Source organism: Balaenoptera ricei, chromosome 19 (genome assembly GCF_028023285.1).
Source record: "Balaenoptera ricei isolate mBalRic1 chromosome 19, mBalRic1.hap2, whole genome shotgun sequence".
Lineage (NCBI taxonomy): Eukaryota > Metazoa > Chordata > Mammalia > Artiodactyla > Balaenopteridae > Balaenoptera > Balaenoptera ricei.
The window spans coordinates 49039446-49058607 of NC_082657.1; the positions used below are offsets into that span (position 1 = coordinate 49039446).

A 19162-nucleotide genomic window follows, 5' to 3' on the forward strand; every position below is an offset into this window, starting at 1 on the left:
CACCGGTGTCCTCTGAGCTGTGACAGCCACACTAACTTCATTTCCCACATTTACAACCACAAGTTTCTTACAAAAAATTTCCCTGACTGCCAAGATTCCACAGGTAACATGATAGTCTAAGCACATTCTCACACTGTGCTAGCACCAGAGATCTGCACCTGGAGGAAAGAGAAATCTTGACATGGGTCTTAGCCAAGTAGGAAGCAGATAACATATCTTCCAGGCAAGTACAAGACTACAGTAAGTCTCAATCTGGCTTCTTTATTAGCTGGGATTAAATTTGGCTAAATATGAGGGAAAACCCCAATTGACAGTGACTTAAGCACACAAGGTTTTATTTCCTCAAATAAAAGAGGTAGGGAAATAAGCAGACAGAGCTGGTATGAAGCCCTTTCCAACTTATGCCTCTGGAATGACCTTGATCCTCAGGTCTAAAAAGGCTGCCAAAGCTCCAGACATCATGATCCGGGCAGCGGCAGACTTCCCAGAAGTTGCACACGGTACTTTCATACGTATCTCACTGAGTAGAATTTGGTCATATATCCACATGCAGCTACAGCAGAGATCAAAGGCTAAAGGAAATATAGCCTCTATTCTGGGAATCCAGAATGTAGAACCGTTTATAAGACAACTCGCCTGATGTCTTCAGAGGTGACGGCTTCAGATTTAAAAAGACTAAAGAAACATACAGGTGAGTCTTGATTGACTCTAGAAGTTATTTTTAGGAGAATGGGGAAACTTGGAATATGGACTAAATGTTAGATGATATTAGGAAATCATGGCTGTTTTCTTAGGTGGGATCATAGAGTTATGTTTTCATAGGAACATATCCTCATTTTTAGCAGATGCAGGCTATGAAGTACTTAGGAGTGAAGTGTCCTGACATCTACCGTTTCCTTCAAAATGGTTCATCAAAATACTGTATATAAATAGATTAAAAAGATTGGTAAGAAAAGCATGGAAAAGATAGAAGGAATTAATGAGTCTAGGTGGAGGGGGTATAGATGTTTGTTACACTATTCTTTCAACTCTTCTTATGTCTAAATGTCTTATAATAAAAATTGGGGGAGAGTAATTCTCTATTTGGTTTGGCTGTTCCACAGTCTTTTTCACATAAGGTTGACCACGTCCTGATGAACAGGAATGCTGTTCCTGTCGGCACTCTGGAGCCAGTCAGTTCAGAGGGTCTGAGGGTAGTGGGTTGAATCCTGAGTCTTAGCCAGGGTGGATCTCAGAGTTTGTGGGTGTGGAGAGAGAAGACGGCATCTTGGCCCTCAACTTCTCCAAGGGTATCCCCTATCACCGAGATTGCAGCACAGCAGCAAGGATCCACAAGTCCCATCACCTATCTGAGAAAACAAATAGATAGAAAATGAATCCAAGACATCTTGTATAGCAGAGGGCTCAGTGGTATATCAGGATACTACTGAGTAGAGTAGAGCAAGTGCTAGACTTGAAATTAGGAGACTCTGTGCTCCCTCTGCCGTTTCTGCCCATATCATCTTGGGGCAGGCACTTAACTTCAGTTTCCTCATCTGTAAAATGCGGATCATAATCTCTACCTCACCTACCTCACACAAAGCTGTCTGAAGATCAAAGAAGACACTGTGTGTGATTTGCTGTAATTTGTGATTTGCTGGCTGGCACTGTGGTCCCTACAGAATGTCCCCCACTTCTATGGGGCTCTGAGCTTTGATCACTAGATCCCATTTGACCACCTTATTTCAGACCAATCAAGTGCCCAGGGTAAGTATCTATGAAAGCTTTTTTATAAAAAGTAATGGCACACAGGAAGTCTATATGTTAAAAGAAGATGAACTTTTGAGGGAGAAGAGAAGGGAAAAGGGACTAATAATACTTCTCAGAGGTCCTGTAAGGCCTTTTACCTTCATCAGGAGATACTCAGGCCCTGGGGCCCAGTTCCGCTGATTCCCAGCTGCCTGGTTTGGGGAGGTTATTTAATCTCTCAAAGCCCTCATTTTATCTGTGAATACAAGCACAGTAATACCTATTTGCAGGACTTTTTTGATGATTAGAAACATTAAAAATATTGTTTATTAAGAGATTAGGATGTGCTGAGCCACATTGCCCTTAGTATTTAATCCTCAGAACAGCCCTTTGAGATGGGTCTGTCCTCCTCATTTTACACATTAGGAGACTGAGGCCCACAAAAGTTACATGATGCCCACAGCAGGAGGAAAGACATGCAGGATCGCCTGAAACAAGTGAGAATGGGTGAACCCAGGGAAAGCTACACCCCTTCCGTTGCCCTTCCCTGCGGGGGTTTTTTTTTTTTTTTTTTTAACATTTATTTATTTATTTATTTGGCTGCGTCGGGTCTTAGTTGCGACACGCGGGATCTAGTTACCTGACCAGGGATCGAACCCGGGCCCCCTGCAGTGGGAGTGCGGAGTCTTAGCCACTGGACCACCAGGGAAGTCTCCCTGTGGGTCTTATTTGAAGTCTCTTCTCTCTCTCTCCCAGATACGCAAACACACACACACACACACAAATGGATGTGGCAATCACACTGGCTGCAGCCCAAAGTGGCTTGCTAAACCCACAATTCCTTTTTTCTTTTTCCACCAAGGAAGAGACATAATGGAAGCTATCTCCAGTGAGAAAGTGGAGAAGGAACAAGTTTATTCCAGGGCAGTACTTGAAAATCCCACTGTGGAGCAGCCTAAGAGGAAAGGGGCCCTCTCTTACAAAGTTGTAGAGAAAGTATAAAGTGAACAACCCCCTCTAACGGCAATCTGGAGGTAACTATCAACATTTTAAGTGCACATAACCTTTGCCTGAGCGATACCATTTCTGGGAATCTATTCCACAGAAATTCTACTGGAAGAGCACAAAGATACATAAACCAAGAGACTCGCTGATGTACTGTTTGTGATGTGAAAAACAAACAGCCTACACGTCTAGCCATAAGCAAATACTGATATAGCTGAGCTGCGGAAAACCAAAGGGCTGTTAGAAAGAGCAAGGTAGATTGAAGGGACGGACATTGAAAGACTCCATGATTATATGGGGAAAAAAAGCAAGTTGTGAAATAAGATTTAACTTACTACTTATATTTGACTAATGTGAAATTGGCAGGGGATGCACACAACAGAAATTCACGCAGGAGTCAATAATGTAAATCATATTAGCAATTCTGCACACTAATCCACCCAACCGTCCTGGGCCTCACGGGGCATTGGCAACCTGGGCCTCCTCCCATGTGTCTCCCAGCACTGAGCTTCTCTGGGCTGAGTGTAGTTTCCAGCGTTAAGAAAAACAGGTACTCCTTGCACCACAGGGCCCCTGAGCGCAAGCCAACTATTCACGCTGGTGCTCAAGAGAAACAGCAGCCCGTTAAAGCGGTGCTAAAAGACAGGTTATCAGTCTCCAACAGAGAACCTTCCAAAGGGTAACTCTTCCCCTTTCCTTCCCCCTTTCCCTGAACAGTTCAGTCATAAAGCCATTAGTTGGCACAGAGCAGGGTAGGTGCCTGCAATGGCAGCACAAGAGGAGCAAGGGGCTCAAAGTAGAATATCAACACCCATACAGAACGAAGAGGGTGCCCACAAAGTGTGTGTGTGTGTGTGTGTGTGTGTGTGTGTGTAAGCATTTGGTGAGGAGCATCAGAGTCCTAGCTTATAAGGAAAGTGACCATGCAGGGGGACAGGCCAGCAAAAAAGTCAGAGCCTAAATGAGGTGAGGGGGATGTCTGCCCCCGGGAGCAGCCTGGGGCAGGTATCAGAGCTGTACAAAGTGAGGAGAGTGCCCAAGGGGTAAGGGATGGTGAAAGAGGTCAGGACCCAAGCAAGGAAGAAGGATGCCAGCACATGGTAGGGGGTGGAAACCAGAGATTACTTACATATGAGAGGACTGATCAAATAAGAAAATAGAGTAAGTATAAAGGTAGTCAGGGTTTCCACAGTCAGAGAAGAGAGTTACAAATATGGGAAGGGAAGAAACTAGAATGAAACTTATGGTTTGGGATTGGAATTGAAGGTATCAGTCTGAACTCATGGTTTTCAATATAGAGAGATATAGAAATATAGATGTATGTGTACATGTATATTCCCTAGCTCTGTCCCTGGTCAGGGCACTAAGATCCTGCAAGCCGTGCGGTGTGGCCAAAAAAAAAAAAAAAAGTTCTTTGTACTATTCTTCTTGAAACACTTTTATATGTGTGTGATAGATTTTTTAAAAAAGACAGAATAGCTATGGGTATGTGCTTGCATATACAAAGAAAACTGACTGGAAAAATCTAGATGGATACAAAAGTTAACTGTGACTACCTCTGATATGTGGGATTGTTTGAGGGGGGAAAGGAGGTAGACAACATTTATTTGGGGGCTATACTGTTTAATTGATGAATAGGTATTATTTTCATACTAAGATTTTTTTTAAGAGATTATTACCTCTTTTTTAAAATTATTTATTTATTTATTTATTTTTGGTTGCACCAGGTCTTAGTTGCTGCATGTGGACTCCTTAGTTGTGGCTCCAGGGCTCCACAGTTGTGGCTCACCAGCTCCTTAGTTGTGGCACATGGGCTCCTTAGTTGTGGCATGCAAACTCTTAGTTGCAGCATGCATGTGGAATCTAGTTCCCTGACCAGCGATCGAACCCGGGCCCCCTGCATTGGGAGCACAGAGTCTTATCCACTGCACCACCAAGGAAGTCCCTAAGATTCTTTTTTAAGAAACAGGAAAAAGATCTTTATAAAAGACAGCAGGAGACTAACTGTTGGCTTCTTGGCAGAGGCAGTGGGCAGAGGCTGAGGGCTGAGGCCGAGATTCAACGATGAGACAAGGACATATTACCTCTACAGCAGCTACAGGCCTCTCCACAGAGCTACCAAGAAATTTTAAAATCAAACCTGCACTGAGGTGAAGGGAATAAAGGCAATTTCCTGTTGGCTGCGAAGGCGTACTGACATCTACAGCACTTCCCAGCCGAGGTTTTCAACCTCCCATCACCATTTGCTTTTCAGTTTTGAAAAGGTTAGCATTTCTCTGTTTCTTTAGTTAATGACTAGACCTCTTGAGCCTCTTGTCTAGTGTCTTCAAGCACCTCGAGAACCTGCCTGCCCAATGGCCCACAAGTCACAGATTTTTAAAGCAGGGGGACAACAAGCCCATTTTCTGAACTGTGTCTCTCCAAAATTGCCATGTTGAAATCCAGACTGGCAGTATCTCAGAATGTAACCTTGTTTGGAGACAGGGCCTTTACAGAAGTAATCAAGTTAAAATGACCAGCATGACCAGTGTCCCTCTAAGACGAGGTCAGGACCCAGACACACAGAGGGAAGACCATGTGCAGACACGGAGAGGACAGCCATCCACAGCCCTATTCTTGCAACTTTTATCTAAGTTTGAAATATTTTCAAAATACAGTTAAAATTTTAAATAAAAATAAAGATAGAATGAAAGAGAGCCAAGCTCCTGGGAAGCTCACTACAGATCCCGGGGGAGCAGAGGCCTGGAAGGACCTACAGGATCTGGGCAAGAGGGCTGGGATTTAAATCCAGTTTTTAAATGACTTTATTTTACCATGATTTTCCCTCCAAATGTCTAATGTCCTTGTAACATTAAAGGATCCTGGGATTTGAATCTAGAAAGAATCATGGATGCAGTTCCTGTCAGACAAGTGATTGAAGAAAGCCTTGCATTGCTTCTGGTGACCCTCATGCTTGGCTTTTACAGTCCAGCCGGAGGAGGGGCCCCTGTGGTTTGGGGATGTGGTCTCCTCTCTCCATCAGCCACAAAGGCTCGCTTGGTTTAGCAGGACGGTTCCAGATCAGGCTTCCCACCGACCCATCCTCACCTCCGATGATCTGCTCCAATGGCATCTGTGACTCTCGTAAAACCCTGCTCCCTGGAAAAAGAAAACAAAGCAATTTCAGCAAATGGTAAAGGAAAGGCCTGGCTCTTACTGGAAGCCCACATTCAACTAGGCTCTATCTAGTCCGTAACTGCACCTGCCTCGCTCTCCCAAATGCATGCTCATGCCCTGTACACTGTCTTCACCCTGGAATCTACCCAGGTCTTCAGGCCAGGGAGGGAATCAATTTTAAGTACTGACAGCTCCTGACATCAAGCCAGTGTTACTGAATTAACAGGAATGCCACCAGAACTCCTCGGCCCGTAAACACCATTGCCTTGGAAGTTAATCTTGAATTCCTTGGCACTGACCTTTGTGAAAAGAGCAACAGGGTAAGTTTCCCCTGCGTTTGGGGTGTACCCCTCAAATGCATTTTCAATGAAGAATAAGGACAGATGAATAGCATCCCCTTGATTTGAGTCATTCTGAGTTGATACCACATTAACTTTGCCTGGTTCAAGCCACAGGTGGCCCCACTCACTTCAAAAGGGCCTCCAGCTCCCGCTTGACTCTGCCCACCAGGGGCGGCCCCCGGTAGGTGAGGGCTGTGTACAGCTGCACCAGGGAGGCCCCTGCCCGGATCTTCTCCAGCGCATCCTGCCCGCTGCTGACACCACCAACCCCGATGATGGGAACTCTGCCTGCAGAGAAGCACACAGCACACTGTGAGGAAGGCTGGGCGACAGGAGAGCCAGGAGCTGTTTGGCTGCAGCCCCGGCCCCCTGCCAAGTGCGGCAGTTCAGGAACCCCAATACCATCACAGACCCGGCGCCTGAGCCACACGTAGATCTGAAGACAGGGACACCAAATTCTTGCCTTGGGTGAGTGCATACATCTCCCTGACGGTTTGCGTTGATAAATCTCGGAGGGGCTTCCCACTCAGCCCTCCCATTTCAGAGCGCAGGGCCCCCTGGAGGCTGGCAGGGCGACTCACTGTGGTGTTCGTGACAATCAGTCCATCGATGCCCAACTGCAGTGTGAGACAGAGAAAGAGCCCCTCAGTCAGGGCACAACGGACTTGGAGAAGCTTCCCTAGGGGTCTGAGAGAGCAGCCGGGCTGGGCGCCCACACCTAAGGCCCCGGCAGCAAGAGCTAGACCAGGCCTCACTCACTGTGCTTTCTGGACAAGTGTCAGAGCGAGCCTCAACATGATAGTAACAGCCATCACGTACCAACCACCCGTACGGTTCCCCCAGGACACGGTTTAATCCTTAGAACAACTCAATCTAGAGTGTCCTGTCCAAAGCCTCCAGGTAGTAAGTGGTGGAACCAGGATTTCAACCCCGGACTGCCGGGCTCAGTCTGTGTTTGCGCTACTCTCTCATGACACAGAGACCCAGGTTTAGACTGGAGAAAGACAGACACTGCAGTCTGACCAAGACTGAAGGATGCACAGCCTTAAAGCCCTCGCTGAAGGAAGATGAGGGAAGAGGAGGGAAGAGGCAGGAGCAAAGGACCCATTCAAACATTTATTGAAACATTTACTTTTTATTTCAGGCATACCTCATTTTATTGCACTTCACTTTATTGTGCTTCACAGATAACTGTTTTTTTTTTTACAAGTTTCTGGCAACCCTGCACTGTCAGATGATGGTGAGCATATTTTCAGCAATAGTTTTTTTTTTTTTTTAAATCTGGATTATTACACCTCAAATATTTTAATAAAACAGAAAATAAGAATAAAGTATTTTTTAATTAAGGTATGTACATTGTTTTTTTAGATGTAATGCTATTGTGCACTGAACAGACTACAGTATAGTGTAAACATAACTTTATATGCACTGGGAAACCAAAAAGTTCATGTGACTTGCTTTATTGCAGTAGTCTGGAACTGAACCCACAATATCTCCAAGGTCTGCCTGTATATGATAAATTACATCCTGACAGCCCTCCATATAACAGAAAGGAAACCACAAAGACTGCCATGTGGGCTAACCCAGCTGGCCAGGTGGCCTCTACAGGCAATGAAGGGCGTCCCCCAGGCACCGACCCTCACCTCTCTCACCACGCTGGCAATATCCTGCTTGTCCTGGGCCGTGAGGTCAGGAGCGATCTTCACCAGCACGGCTGGCTTGTGCACTACCTTCAGGGCATTCCTCTCCTGCAGCACCTAGAGCAACATGGGGCCAGAGATGGGGACCCCCGAGACTGCAGTTGACAGTATAACCATGACCTGCAGCCACAGATCAGTGTGTTTGCACACTAGCTGTCAGAATAAAGCACCAGCAATTTCTCCTTTTCAGGAAACACCGCTCTCAATTATGCAAAAGACCCCATCAAGTCAGAGCTGATTCCACTCTCTTGAACCAAGGGATCCCCAAGAGTGAGTCCCTAATGTCACTGGCATTGGCTAATATATCAAGGTTTATTTAGACTTTTGTTCCTAAAAGAGACAGCAGATACTGTCACAAGCACGGTTTAATGAAGTCATTCCATTCATTCATTCAGTGTGCTAGATGCCAGGGACAGGGTGGTAAATGAGAGATGCGGTCCCTGCTCTCACGGACGTTGTGGGTTAACAGCAGGGATAGATAACTGAGCAGCTGACTAATACTGAGCACAATCAGTGTTATACAGGGAATCAGAGGGAAGCAAGGGGTCCTAACTGGTCCAGGTCTTAAGGACAACTCCTCGATAGTGGATAGCAACGTTGAAGCTTTGCCCTAGAGGATGAGCTGGTGGGACAGGCTTGTGGAGCGGGATGTAATTGCCCACCTTGGTCAGCAGGCGGCGCAGCTCGGCCTTTCCCTGAAGGCTCCTCAGCCCAGCCGTGTTGGGACTGGACACATTCACTACCAGGTAGTCAGCCAAGGGGCCCAGGACTCGAACCCCCTCTGCGTAGTCCGAGGCAGCGTCCACCGAGGTCTTATTCTTCCCCAGGTTTATTCCCAGTGGCAGCCCATCTGTAAATATCACTGGTCAGGATTTTGTCCCCACTCACCATTTCCTGTGCAACATTTTGAAGCCGTCCTTGACCGAAGAGCCCACGAACAGCCTCCCAGGCTTTCCAACTCCAAATGTGACCTTTCCCGCGCCAGCTGACAAACGCTGACCTACGCACGGCGCTGTTGCCTGCGGACCAAGAACCGCGCCCTCCACCTTCACCTGCGCAGCCATGTTTGGGCAGCTCCTAGGATGTTTTACCGCTTTGTGCCCTTTTTCTTTTTTAAAATTTAATGAAAAATGGAGAAATTAGGAGTGCAAATACTAGTGTTTAAAAAGGTAGGGCTCATAAATGAAATACAACTGAGAAGAGACAGAAGTCAATAGCATGCCACAGGGGCAACTGTTTACTCTCAAGGGCTGCTTGTTAGACTTGGGTCACGTGCCTGGGTGTGCAGTCGTGAAGAAAAAGCAAAATTAAAGGATATGTATAAAATACTGGAAAATATTTTCGATTCTCATGCCTAAAATGTAGAGGCATAACGGTTTTATAATTTCCATTCTCTGAGAAGGGACTCCCCCTTGTAACTGGGGTGACCACACATCTCAGTGCTCCCAGGACAGCCCTGAATACTCCTGTAGCCTGGGCATAATTATTCATGCCTGCATCCCTTCCACTCTCAAAAGTGTTGTCTCAATTTGCACAGTAAGTAATATGGTCACCTTACTTTAAAATCCAGGGAATTATCACCTGACTTGTATTTTCGACTTTCAGTGTGTTTCTGAAATGTATTTTTCTATGTGTGAAAGCAAGGACTTGTCTGTACTTGACTTCTCCTAAGATACTACCTTATCTGCAAAGGCTAAAGTATATCCATGGTACCACCTGCTTTTTCCAGCTAACTGGGACGTCCAGTTAGCTCACAAAATGTATGTCAGGTCAGGGAGGATCAAAGAACAACATCCAGTACTGCTAACTACCTTCTCATACCTTAAATGCAGTCACCTGTTTTATCATCAGCTTGAAAGTAAATGAGATTCGTGTCACTCACTTCATGGGTGGAAGGGAGGCGAGGTGATTAGCATCCAATTAGACAAATTATATAACAAGGTCTCCAAGCTTCCCAAATCAAGCGAAGATGGTTTGGAAACTGTAATTCTTTTCCACACAGGTAAATAGAGAATATCACTTTCATGTAGCCAGTGGATCTTTCATTAGTAGTCATTTGCCCCAAATGACAAGATTTTGGAGTTAGACAAAAATTGCTGAATTACTCTATCCGCAAAGGGCACCATAGCTCTTAACAACTCATGTTGCTTGGCATGATGCTAGCAATAAGCTGTCTTCAAGGCTTCCAGCTGCTGGGAAACACTATGTGCAGAGCTCTGCTATGGGATTTTGTCTCACTCCAAATGTTAGCACCAGAGTGGCGGGTGAGGGAACGGGCAAGGGAGAACAGGGGAGAAAAGTGGTATAAGGGGCACTGTGAACAGTTGAAAGAAGGAAAGGGAGACAAGAAGGCAGGAGAGTATCACAAACCATGAAAGTCCTATCATGACCTTCAAAGCCCACAAGTGGCAAGGTTTACAGTATAGCAGGGTCTGGTTCTGCCAAAGCCAGGGAATTCCAAACAAGGTCATTTCCTACTCCCCAGATCAGAGATTGCTAACTGCCTCGGCCCTTTCAATCTCGTGTTCAGAAATGAATCCAATACCTCAGGTTTTTCTCATCTCACCACCAGACATCTAATGAGGCTAAACTCCTGGAAGGAGTTCCAGAAAGGCCCACCAAGGAAGATGGCCGCAACCCTAGAGGACACCTGGGAAGGTACAGTGAGGATGGCATGGCGCCAAGACCACTATGTTCACCCCAAGGGACAGCAAGGCAGAGAGCCCCGGGGAATAAGCATCAGCACCTCCGAAGGCAGCCTTCAAAAATGCATGGTGTGGACTTCCCTGGTGGCACAGTGGTTAAGAATCCACCTGCCAATGCAGGGGACACCGGTTCGAGCCCTGGTCCAGGAAGATCCCACATGCTGCATAGCAACTAAGCCCATGCGCCACGACTACTGAGCCCGCGTGCTGCACCTACTGAAGCCCACGCGCCTAGAGCCGGTGCTCCGTGACAAGAGAAGCCACTGCAATGAGAAGCCCGTGCAATGCAACGAAGAGTAGCCCCTGCTCACTGCAACTAGAGAAAGCCCTAGTGCAGCAACAAAGACCCAATGCAGACAAAAATAAATTAATTAATTAAAAAAAAAATGCATGGTGTTTCCAAATAAGTCATGAAGGATATTTTCCCCAATGCCGGGAGAAGTTATCTCTGAGTAGGGAAGAGTGTGAGTAATTTTAATGTTCTTCTTTATGCTTCCCTGCATTTACTAACACTTCTATAATTAGCATGCATTATTTATATAATGGACAAAAGGACAACAGAGCAGGATGTACGAAGACGGCGCCCAAGCCCTGCTCGCATCTTAACTGCCTACGTGATCACAGAGCAGCCACTCTGCACTGCTTACTTCCAAGCTGTCCCAGTTTGACACAGGTTACATAACGAGGCAGGAACTAAGTGTATCTTTGCTCAATTGCGAAATTCAGTTAAGAGCTTGGAGGGTGTGGTGGAGCCAGGAAAATTCCTCTAGCAGAGGAGCCCTGAGTTCCACGCTGTTTTTTCCTATTGTTCAATCACGTTCATTTCACTAGGAACGTTCCTGACTTTCTCCCACAAGTTTCCTTCCAACAACTGAAGAACAGCCCTCTGAGGCAGGCCCCCTTTACCTTCTGTGAGCCTGGCCTGCGTCTGCTGTCTGGCCCGTAACCTGTGTTCCACCACTGAGAGTCCGTGACTGTTGAATCCGTATCTGTAGCACAGAAGAGCGTTAGGGAGGAGATAAGGTTAGAGCCCTCAGGCAGAAAGCAAAGACTCTGGAGAGACGGCTCCATGGCCATTTTCAACATATACTCATGATGTAAAAACCAAAGAAAAAAATCAGAGTCAGTTCTGAGACTTCTAAAGTCTAAACACCCCTGGAAGTCCTAGAGAACTTGCCAGAACACCATCAAATACAAAGGGAAAGATTAAAATTTGCCAACAAGCCACTTCGCCAACTAGCACTGTAAACAGCCCGGACCTGTCTGGATCCAGCCCACCCCTCCTTCCCACCCACCGCTCCCGCCCAGCGGGGCCCTCACCACTCTGATGACCCATCTTCCCACCTCCTGCCTGTGCCCCACGAACACACCTCCTGGAACCCATCCTGCCTCTCCATTCCCCCATCCTCTCTACCTATTACATCACCCTCTTCCTGGCCCAAGTCAAATGCACCCTCTCCTCCTTGCATAAAGCTCCCAGACACAAATGATCCCTCACCTCCTGGCATTCATGGAGTGCTTTGTACCTACCTTTCTCCTAGCTTGGGATGTATGTATATGCTTCAGTTCCCCTACTGGGTTACAGTCTTCTCGAGGACAAGGGACACATCTCCTCCCTCACCTGCCACTAGACACTCCACAAAGGCTGGGCCTCGTCTCTCTTGCTCATCTCTACGTCCCCAGGCCCACTGTGGGTTGTTGGCCTAATGGCCATCCCCACTCCCTTCCTCCTTGCCTGTGGAACCCAGCTCGCCTGACACAGGGTGAAAATGCCAATGACTCATTTCCCAGCCTCGCTGGCAACTCAAGCATGAACTTGAGACGGGGCTTGGTCACTGAGACACAAGGTGATGCCTACCAGGGAGCTTCTGGGAAAACATCTCCCCCCATATCCATACTTCCTTTCCCTTTCTGTTCTCTGATGTCCTCATGCGAGGACGTATGCTTGCAGCTGGGGTAGGCATCTTACAGACGAGAAGGGAAGGCCCACAGAGGTTGGACCAGAGTACTGACGCCACCCTGCTGCTCAACCAACCCTAAGACTGCCTACTTCACGCGTTATGAGAAGAAAATAACAAACGCCTATTGTTTAAGCCACTTTGTTACTTGCAGCCAAAAACACCTCACAGATACATGTAGTTGTTGACTCATGTTCATTCAGCACCCACCCTGTGCCAGGCAGAGCAGGGGGCCTGGGCACACAAGTGCTTGGAGCTCAGGCCCGGCTGTCTTGTGCCACTTCTCACCCACAGGACTCTGCCAGGCACTGTCATCCTGGTACCTGCAGTTATTTGTGGCAGCCGAATCATAAACAAAAATTTTTTGCCAGAACATTCTGAAGATATTGATCCCAGCCTACAGGGGAAAGGTCAATAACTCGATGTCTAATGCTGGAAATTTTCCCCGAAACAAGCACGATAAAGCAGGACGTGCAGCCGAATAAACCTTCCACACGTCAGTCTCCCAGAAGGCCCTTCATGATCCCAAAGGTGCCTACCAAGGCCCCCAACGAGGCTCTCAAAATGCTGTTACCGAAAAGAAGGAACTTCTTCACTCTCCGGGTTAGATGTAGTGAAAACTGCCCACGGCTTACAAAGAGAAGGGCTTTACACAGCCTAGAAGGACCTCTCTTCCTAAAAGCAGCTGTCTATGTTGATTATTAAATTTCCCAGTTACTAAAGGCTGGAGCTGTGCTGTCAGGTGCTAGAGCCACTAGCCAAGTGTGGCCACTGAGAGCGAAGCCTGGCCAGTCCAAAGCAAGAGTGCTGTAAGGAAAACATGCTGGATTTCGAAGACTTGGTACAAGTGAAAGAAGGTAAATAGCCAGTCATTTTTATATTGCTTATATATTAAAATTATGATAGAGTATATTAAGTATTTATAATTAAGTAGTATAATAAATAACTATTACAAATAATAATTAAATAGAATATATTATTAAAGTTAATTTCACCTGTTTCTTTTTGCTATTTTATTGTGGCCACTAGAATATTTTAAATTACATATAGGGCTCATATGATATTTCTACTGGACAGAGGTGGGCTAGGACACTGGAGTAACAATGTGGAAAAAGCACAAACTCTAAAGTCAGATAAGCCAACATCCGTTCCCAAGTTCTCCCGCTTCTGACCTCGTGACTGTAGCTAAGTCGTGTAGCTCTCTTAACCTCATCGTGTATACGCGTTCAACTGAAATCATAAAACCTGCTTTTACGCCCGCACAGAGTAGATGCTCAACATGGTTCCAGAACATTCCAAATGACAGAAAAATGTCCACACTGTATGGCAGAAGAAACACCCTGAGAGTCCTGCTGGGAAGAAGGCTGCTCACCTACCTGTTAATGACGGCTTGGTCCTCAGGGAGGCGGAAGACCCTGGGTCTGGGGTTTCCTTCCTGAGGTTTTGGGGTAACACTGCCTATCTCAACAAAACCAAAGCCCATCTTGTAAAGTCCATCCACAGCTTCCCCGTGCTTGTCAAATCCTGCAGCGATTCCTACTGGATTTCGGAATTTATGGCCCAGGACTCTCACTTCCTAGGGAGAAGGAGACAAAGTCACAGGCACACAAGGCTATGTTGGTGTTTCTCAAAGCGTGGTCTGCGGCACACCTACGTCAGAATCACCTGCTTGTTAAACGTCAGATCCCAGGGCCCATCCCTGGACTGAGGAATCAGAATCTTTGGGGGAGGGTGGGGAAGAATGGAACTCTTTGGGAATCTATTTTTAACAGTGCTCTCCAGGTGATTCTGATGCCAGCCAGAGTTTGAGAACCGTCGGGCTTTATCATCACTGAGGAGAAAAACAGTGTTTCCACCATGGGTTGGGCAGGAGATAGGTGCTGCCTTTTCCAATTACGGTGAAGATCTGTACCTTCTTAGCCACTATTTAGCCCCTAGATGGTGCTATTGTGAAACAGTCAGGCAGCAAAATCCTTTAATCTTAGTAAGTCAGCCCCCGCTGTGTCCCTCCTCAGCCAGGTGATACCAAGGCCCAGCAGTGTCCTCACGACTCCTGTGCTCGACCGAGCAGCACTGATGGCTGGGCCCCAGAACCAGGCTGGGCTGGAAGCAGGTTCTTCCCTGGCAGACATGGGGCGGATTCCTGATCTCTATAATGAAAGTGACTGGGGCCTAATTACTGTCAGGTCTAGCCTAACTCCTGAGTGACTTAGTATTCGCACCCTGATCTAGCCAACAAATCTAGAAGCAAGACAAATACGTTAAAATGTGGGAAAGGAATCGGGATATCATAAAGTCAGCAGTTGCCAACAGAATCGTCACTGTCAGCTGATATGGCAGGAAAGCCTTTGCCAGGACTCGCAAGGACCTCCAAGGGTGGCACCATCTGGTCCTGGAAGCAGGAGGAAGCAAGGCTGCCCCGAGGAGGGGAAGAAGAGATGGCAGTGCGTGTGTGCAAGCGGTGCCTCGGGGACTGGGAGGATGGCAGGATGGCCGCACTGGGGGCCCTGGGGGCCGTGCTCCAGGACGGGTCTCTCGGCCCCGGCTGCTCGACAGGCTCCCTGGGCAGCCTTCAGTCCTCATGCCCAGAGGTGACGGTCAAATGGGGCTGGCACCAAACCGGAGCATCTGCGTACAGGTCTCCCCCGCTTTTCCGAAGTTCTCTTTATGCCACTTTGCTTTTACGAAAGACCTACATTTGTACCTGTTTTCTCTAACCAATAGGAATCCGAAGAGGATTTTCACTTTTACAGAAAAAGGTGCCACATGTGCTCAAAACTGCAGGATGGGAAGTGAAAGGGATTCTAAGACAAAAAGGGAAAATGTAGAGAAGGCCCCTTTGATTGATAACAGTGACCCTTCCCCAAAGAGGTCTGAGTGCTTCTTGTTTGTGTTTTCTTCATGTTCACATCATTCTAATGTCCCCCATTTGGTAAGAAGTCTCCTAAATGGAAACTGTCTGGGCTTGCACGAGGATGTAGATTCTAGGAGGATGTGGATTCTTGCACTCTGTTCGCTGCGGAAACCCCAGCACACAGAAGAATAAGGGGACACGGTGGGGCCCCTGTGTTGAATGCAGGACGGAATGAGTCTGGGACAGGAGTCGTATGCTTTCCTCAAAGGGCTTGGCTAGACATGCCTACATCACATTAGATGTTAGTGATGCTGGCATGCTTCCCTTTTCAGCAGAGGTGAACACTGAGCTACCCGAGACCTCCGCGAGGCAGGATGGTGGCTAACGGACGGATGCTGAGCCGGACTCCATGGGTTTGATTCCTGGCTCAGCCACTTCCTAGCTGTGTGCATTTGGGTAAGTCACTTAACTACTCTGCACTTCAGTGTTCCTGATCTGTAGATGGGGATGACGGTTTGGGGTGGGGGGCTAATTTGGGACTCTGGTTTTCAAAAGGATCAGCCCCAGCTAAATAAATTAGGGAACTTTGACCTTGACCCTCGTATCTATCGCACAAGGTGTTACAGGAGTACCTACCAGCATGTCAGAGTCTTGAAACGTGGCACGAGGAAGGAGCCCCAGGGAGGTGACGTGAACAGCCAGCCTGTGGGCTGCCTCGGGGTCCAGCAGCCCCTGCAGAGCCGGCATCAAGTGGTCCGCGTAGAAACGTTCATCCCCCGTGGCCGTCAGGTAGGAGGCGAAGAGAAGTCCTCCGCCCCCCAGGATCACCATGGCATCCTGGGCCCGCTTCTGGAAAAAAGAGCCAGTGGGGCCCCGTCAAGGCCAGGCTGTAGCACCTTCTCTGAACCCTTTACACGATTTACACACACACAGAGAACATAACATGCAGTCATGTCCGTGGCCTTCTGCTAACGCTGGTCTCCTTGGGTTCTTGCTCACGTATTGCCTCTACAGTCAGAGGCTCTATCTGCACTTCTGCTGACACGCACTCCTCTAGCCCTGAAGGACTCCAGGCCAGGAATTTCAAGAGGGGCAAGGCTTCCCTGGTGGCGCAGTGGTTAGGAATCCACCTGCCAATGCAGGGGACATGGGTTCGATCCCTGGTGTGGGAAGATCCCACATGTCGCAGAGCAACTAAGCCCATGCGCCACAACTGCTGAAGCCCGCACGCCTAGAGCCCGTGCCCTGCAACGAGAAGCCACCGCAATGAGAAGTCCGCGCACTGCAACGAAGAGTAGCCCCCGCTTGTCGCAACTAGAGAAAGCCCACGTGCAGCAACGAAGACCCAACGCAGCCAAAAATAAATAAATTAAATTTTAAAATTAAAAAAAAAAATCTTTAAGAGGGGCAGTACTGCCCCCTAGGGACACGTGGTGGGCACCCGGAGGAGAATGTTAATAGATTTAGTGAGCAGGAAGTCAGTAAAGTCAGAATTGTCCCTATCGTGTGTGACTTTTGAACATCCTACTGACATTCACTAGGTAAAAATATCTGTTCATATTATCTGAGCCTAGAAATGCAAACTCTATTTCCCCACATAAACACAATCTCCTGTGTGGTTTTCATCTGTATTGACTTTCCAGGAATGCAATTACCTTGTAGATTGAGGGGTGACTATATTGTTTTGCACAGAACATTACCAAGAATCACTCACCGTTTCAGAAAATCCATGTGGAATGGTTCAGTGCTTTGCTTGAGGTGTGTGACAGTAAAACATTCCTGTGGCACTAGAATTTCTAAGTAGAGGCTTAAACACCTGACTCACTACCTAGGTGACTTATGCCCTAATAGTTATGGGTTGAAATACATATTATTTTATTATAAATTTATTTCTCCTTTATATTCCAGTCAGGACATTATGTTGACTTTTTAAAATTACATATAGAAAGATTACATTATACATAAATTCCACTTCAGGATAATAAAGAGGGTTGCAAAAAAAATTTTTTTAAAGGAGCATCAGGTCTTTTTTTAAAATTTTATTGTAGTATCATTGATTTACAATGTTGTGTTAATTTCTGCTGTACAGCAAAGTGATTCAGTTATACATGTATATATTCTTTTTCATATTCTTTTCCATTATGGTTTATCACAGGATATTGAATATAGTTCCCTGTGCTATACAGCAGGACTTGCTGTTTATCCATTCTACATATAATAGTTTGCATCTGCTAGTCCCAAACTCCCAATCTTTCCCTCCCCCACCCCCCTCCCCCTTGGCAACCACAGGTCTGTTCTCTAGAGAGCATCAGGTCTTCTTGGATCAAGCTCAAACATTGCTCATAATATTTTTCTCTAATTATCACTGCCCGATGCTGAGTCCCTCACTCATTCATTCATTCAATCATTCAGCACATAGTGACTGTGCACTCAAGGATGGGCTACAGACCGAGTCCCGGCCTTCACGAGGAGTACAACCTCAGGAGGAGACTAAAATCAGTGATCATGCAAACATATAACTGTGACAAAGCTATGAAGAAAAAAGTGAGAGAAGAACCTAACTTAATCAAAGAGGTAGAGAAAGGCTTCCTTGACCAAATGCCTTAAAGCTGATATTCAAAGGATAAATAGAAGTTAACTAGGCGGCAGGGCGGGGCGGTGTAAATGCTCTCTCTCTTGGCTGCAGAGGAGAATGAGATGCACCCAGGTGATCTGAGTTTTGTTCCCTGAACAAGGAAGTGACCTGATCGGATTTGCCTTTAGGGTGACTCCTAGCCGTCAACATAGATCTAGTATTCATTTTTCTCGCTTCTCCTCCAGGAGATTGTAGGAACGCCCCTTATGTTGATCAACGGATTTCTGAGCGCCATTACAAAGACCCTGCCCTAAACTTTTATCTAAAAGGGTTGGCACCATGTTCTACTGTAATTTCATTCCAGGTTGGATGCTGCACACACTGCTAGGCGATCCTGTGTTCACTAAGCGCCCTGCGCCTGGCTCAATAAAGGCCCACGTGCGCTGACACAGATCGGCATCTACTCCGTTTACACGTGCCGTTTACACAGTGACCACGTACATGTGTAAATGCACACGCATGATCATTTGCAGGTGTCCCCAAAGACACACAAACGTGCCAAAGAGGCCCACCCTCTCGGAGCCCCCTCCCGTCCACACCTCGCCCAGGCTAGCCCTCCCTCCACCCTCCCCCCGGCTGCCTTCCCGCAAGTTCTCTTCCTCGCCGCTGCAGGGCCGCAGCAGCTGAACTCACTTTGAGCTGTCTCCACGCCATGCTCCTTCCGCCACTGGGCCCGCCTCTGTCTCGTTTCCATTGGAGAAGATGGCGGTGACTCCTCTAGTCTCCGCCCCTCCAGCTGCCGACTCACCAATCGCTGGGCAGGAGGGTGGGGCGGGGCCCCCTCCACGGAGGGAAAGGCCCCGCTCCCCGCTCCGCCCCGAGAGTCTGTTTGGGCGTTCACGCGCGCGCGCAATCCACGTGTGCACGCCTCTTCAGTCCGCCCGCCCGCCTGCCTCCTGGCGTCCTCGCTGCGCTTTGCAGAGGCTCAGCCGGATCTGGTTGGGTCGCTGCGCAGAGCTTTCCCGCATCCTGCAATCTGGAGAGAAGACTAACTGTATGTTGATTCTTCGATTCTAAGCAACACTCTCACCAGTTTTTTGATCATTTAAGTTAAACATGCTATTGATAGTGTTTGTGCTT

At 47.4% G+C, this 19162-nt stretch overlaps 1 protein-coding gene across 6 annotated transcripts; it reads right to left on the reverse strand.

The window, feature by feature from the left end:
- Positions 1-307: 307 nt before the first annotated feature.
- DHODH (dihydroorotate dehydrogenase (quinone)) lies at positions 308-18761 on the reverse strand. Of its 6 annotated transcripts, none has more exons than XR_009499019.1 (11): positions 18716-18761; positions 16084-16296; positions 13970-14169; positions 11542-11624; positions 8593-8780; positions 7874-7987; positions 6812-6847; positions 6359-6518; positions 5821-5871; positions 1887-1984; positions 308-1349 (listed from the first exon to the last, which is right to left on the reverse strand). XR_009499019.1 is itself a non-coding variant. In XM_059904503.1 (10 exons), the coding sequence occupies exons 1-10, from the start codon at positions 18734-18736 to the stop codon at positions 1346-1348; spliced, it is 1188 nt and encodes a 395-aa protein (XP_059760486.1). In that variant the 5' UTR covers positions 18737-18761; the 3' UTR covers positions 308-1345. The 6 variants fall into 6 exon arrangements, 3 of the variants coding, with proteins under 3 accessions (XP_059760486.1, XP_059760487.1, XP_059760485.1); XR_009499017.1 differs by having other exon boundaries at positions 6694-6847; XR_009499018.1 differs by lacking the exon at positions 1887-1984.
- Positions 18762-19162: the final 401 nt, after the last annotated feature.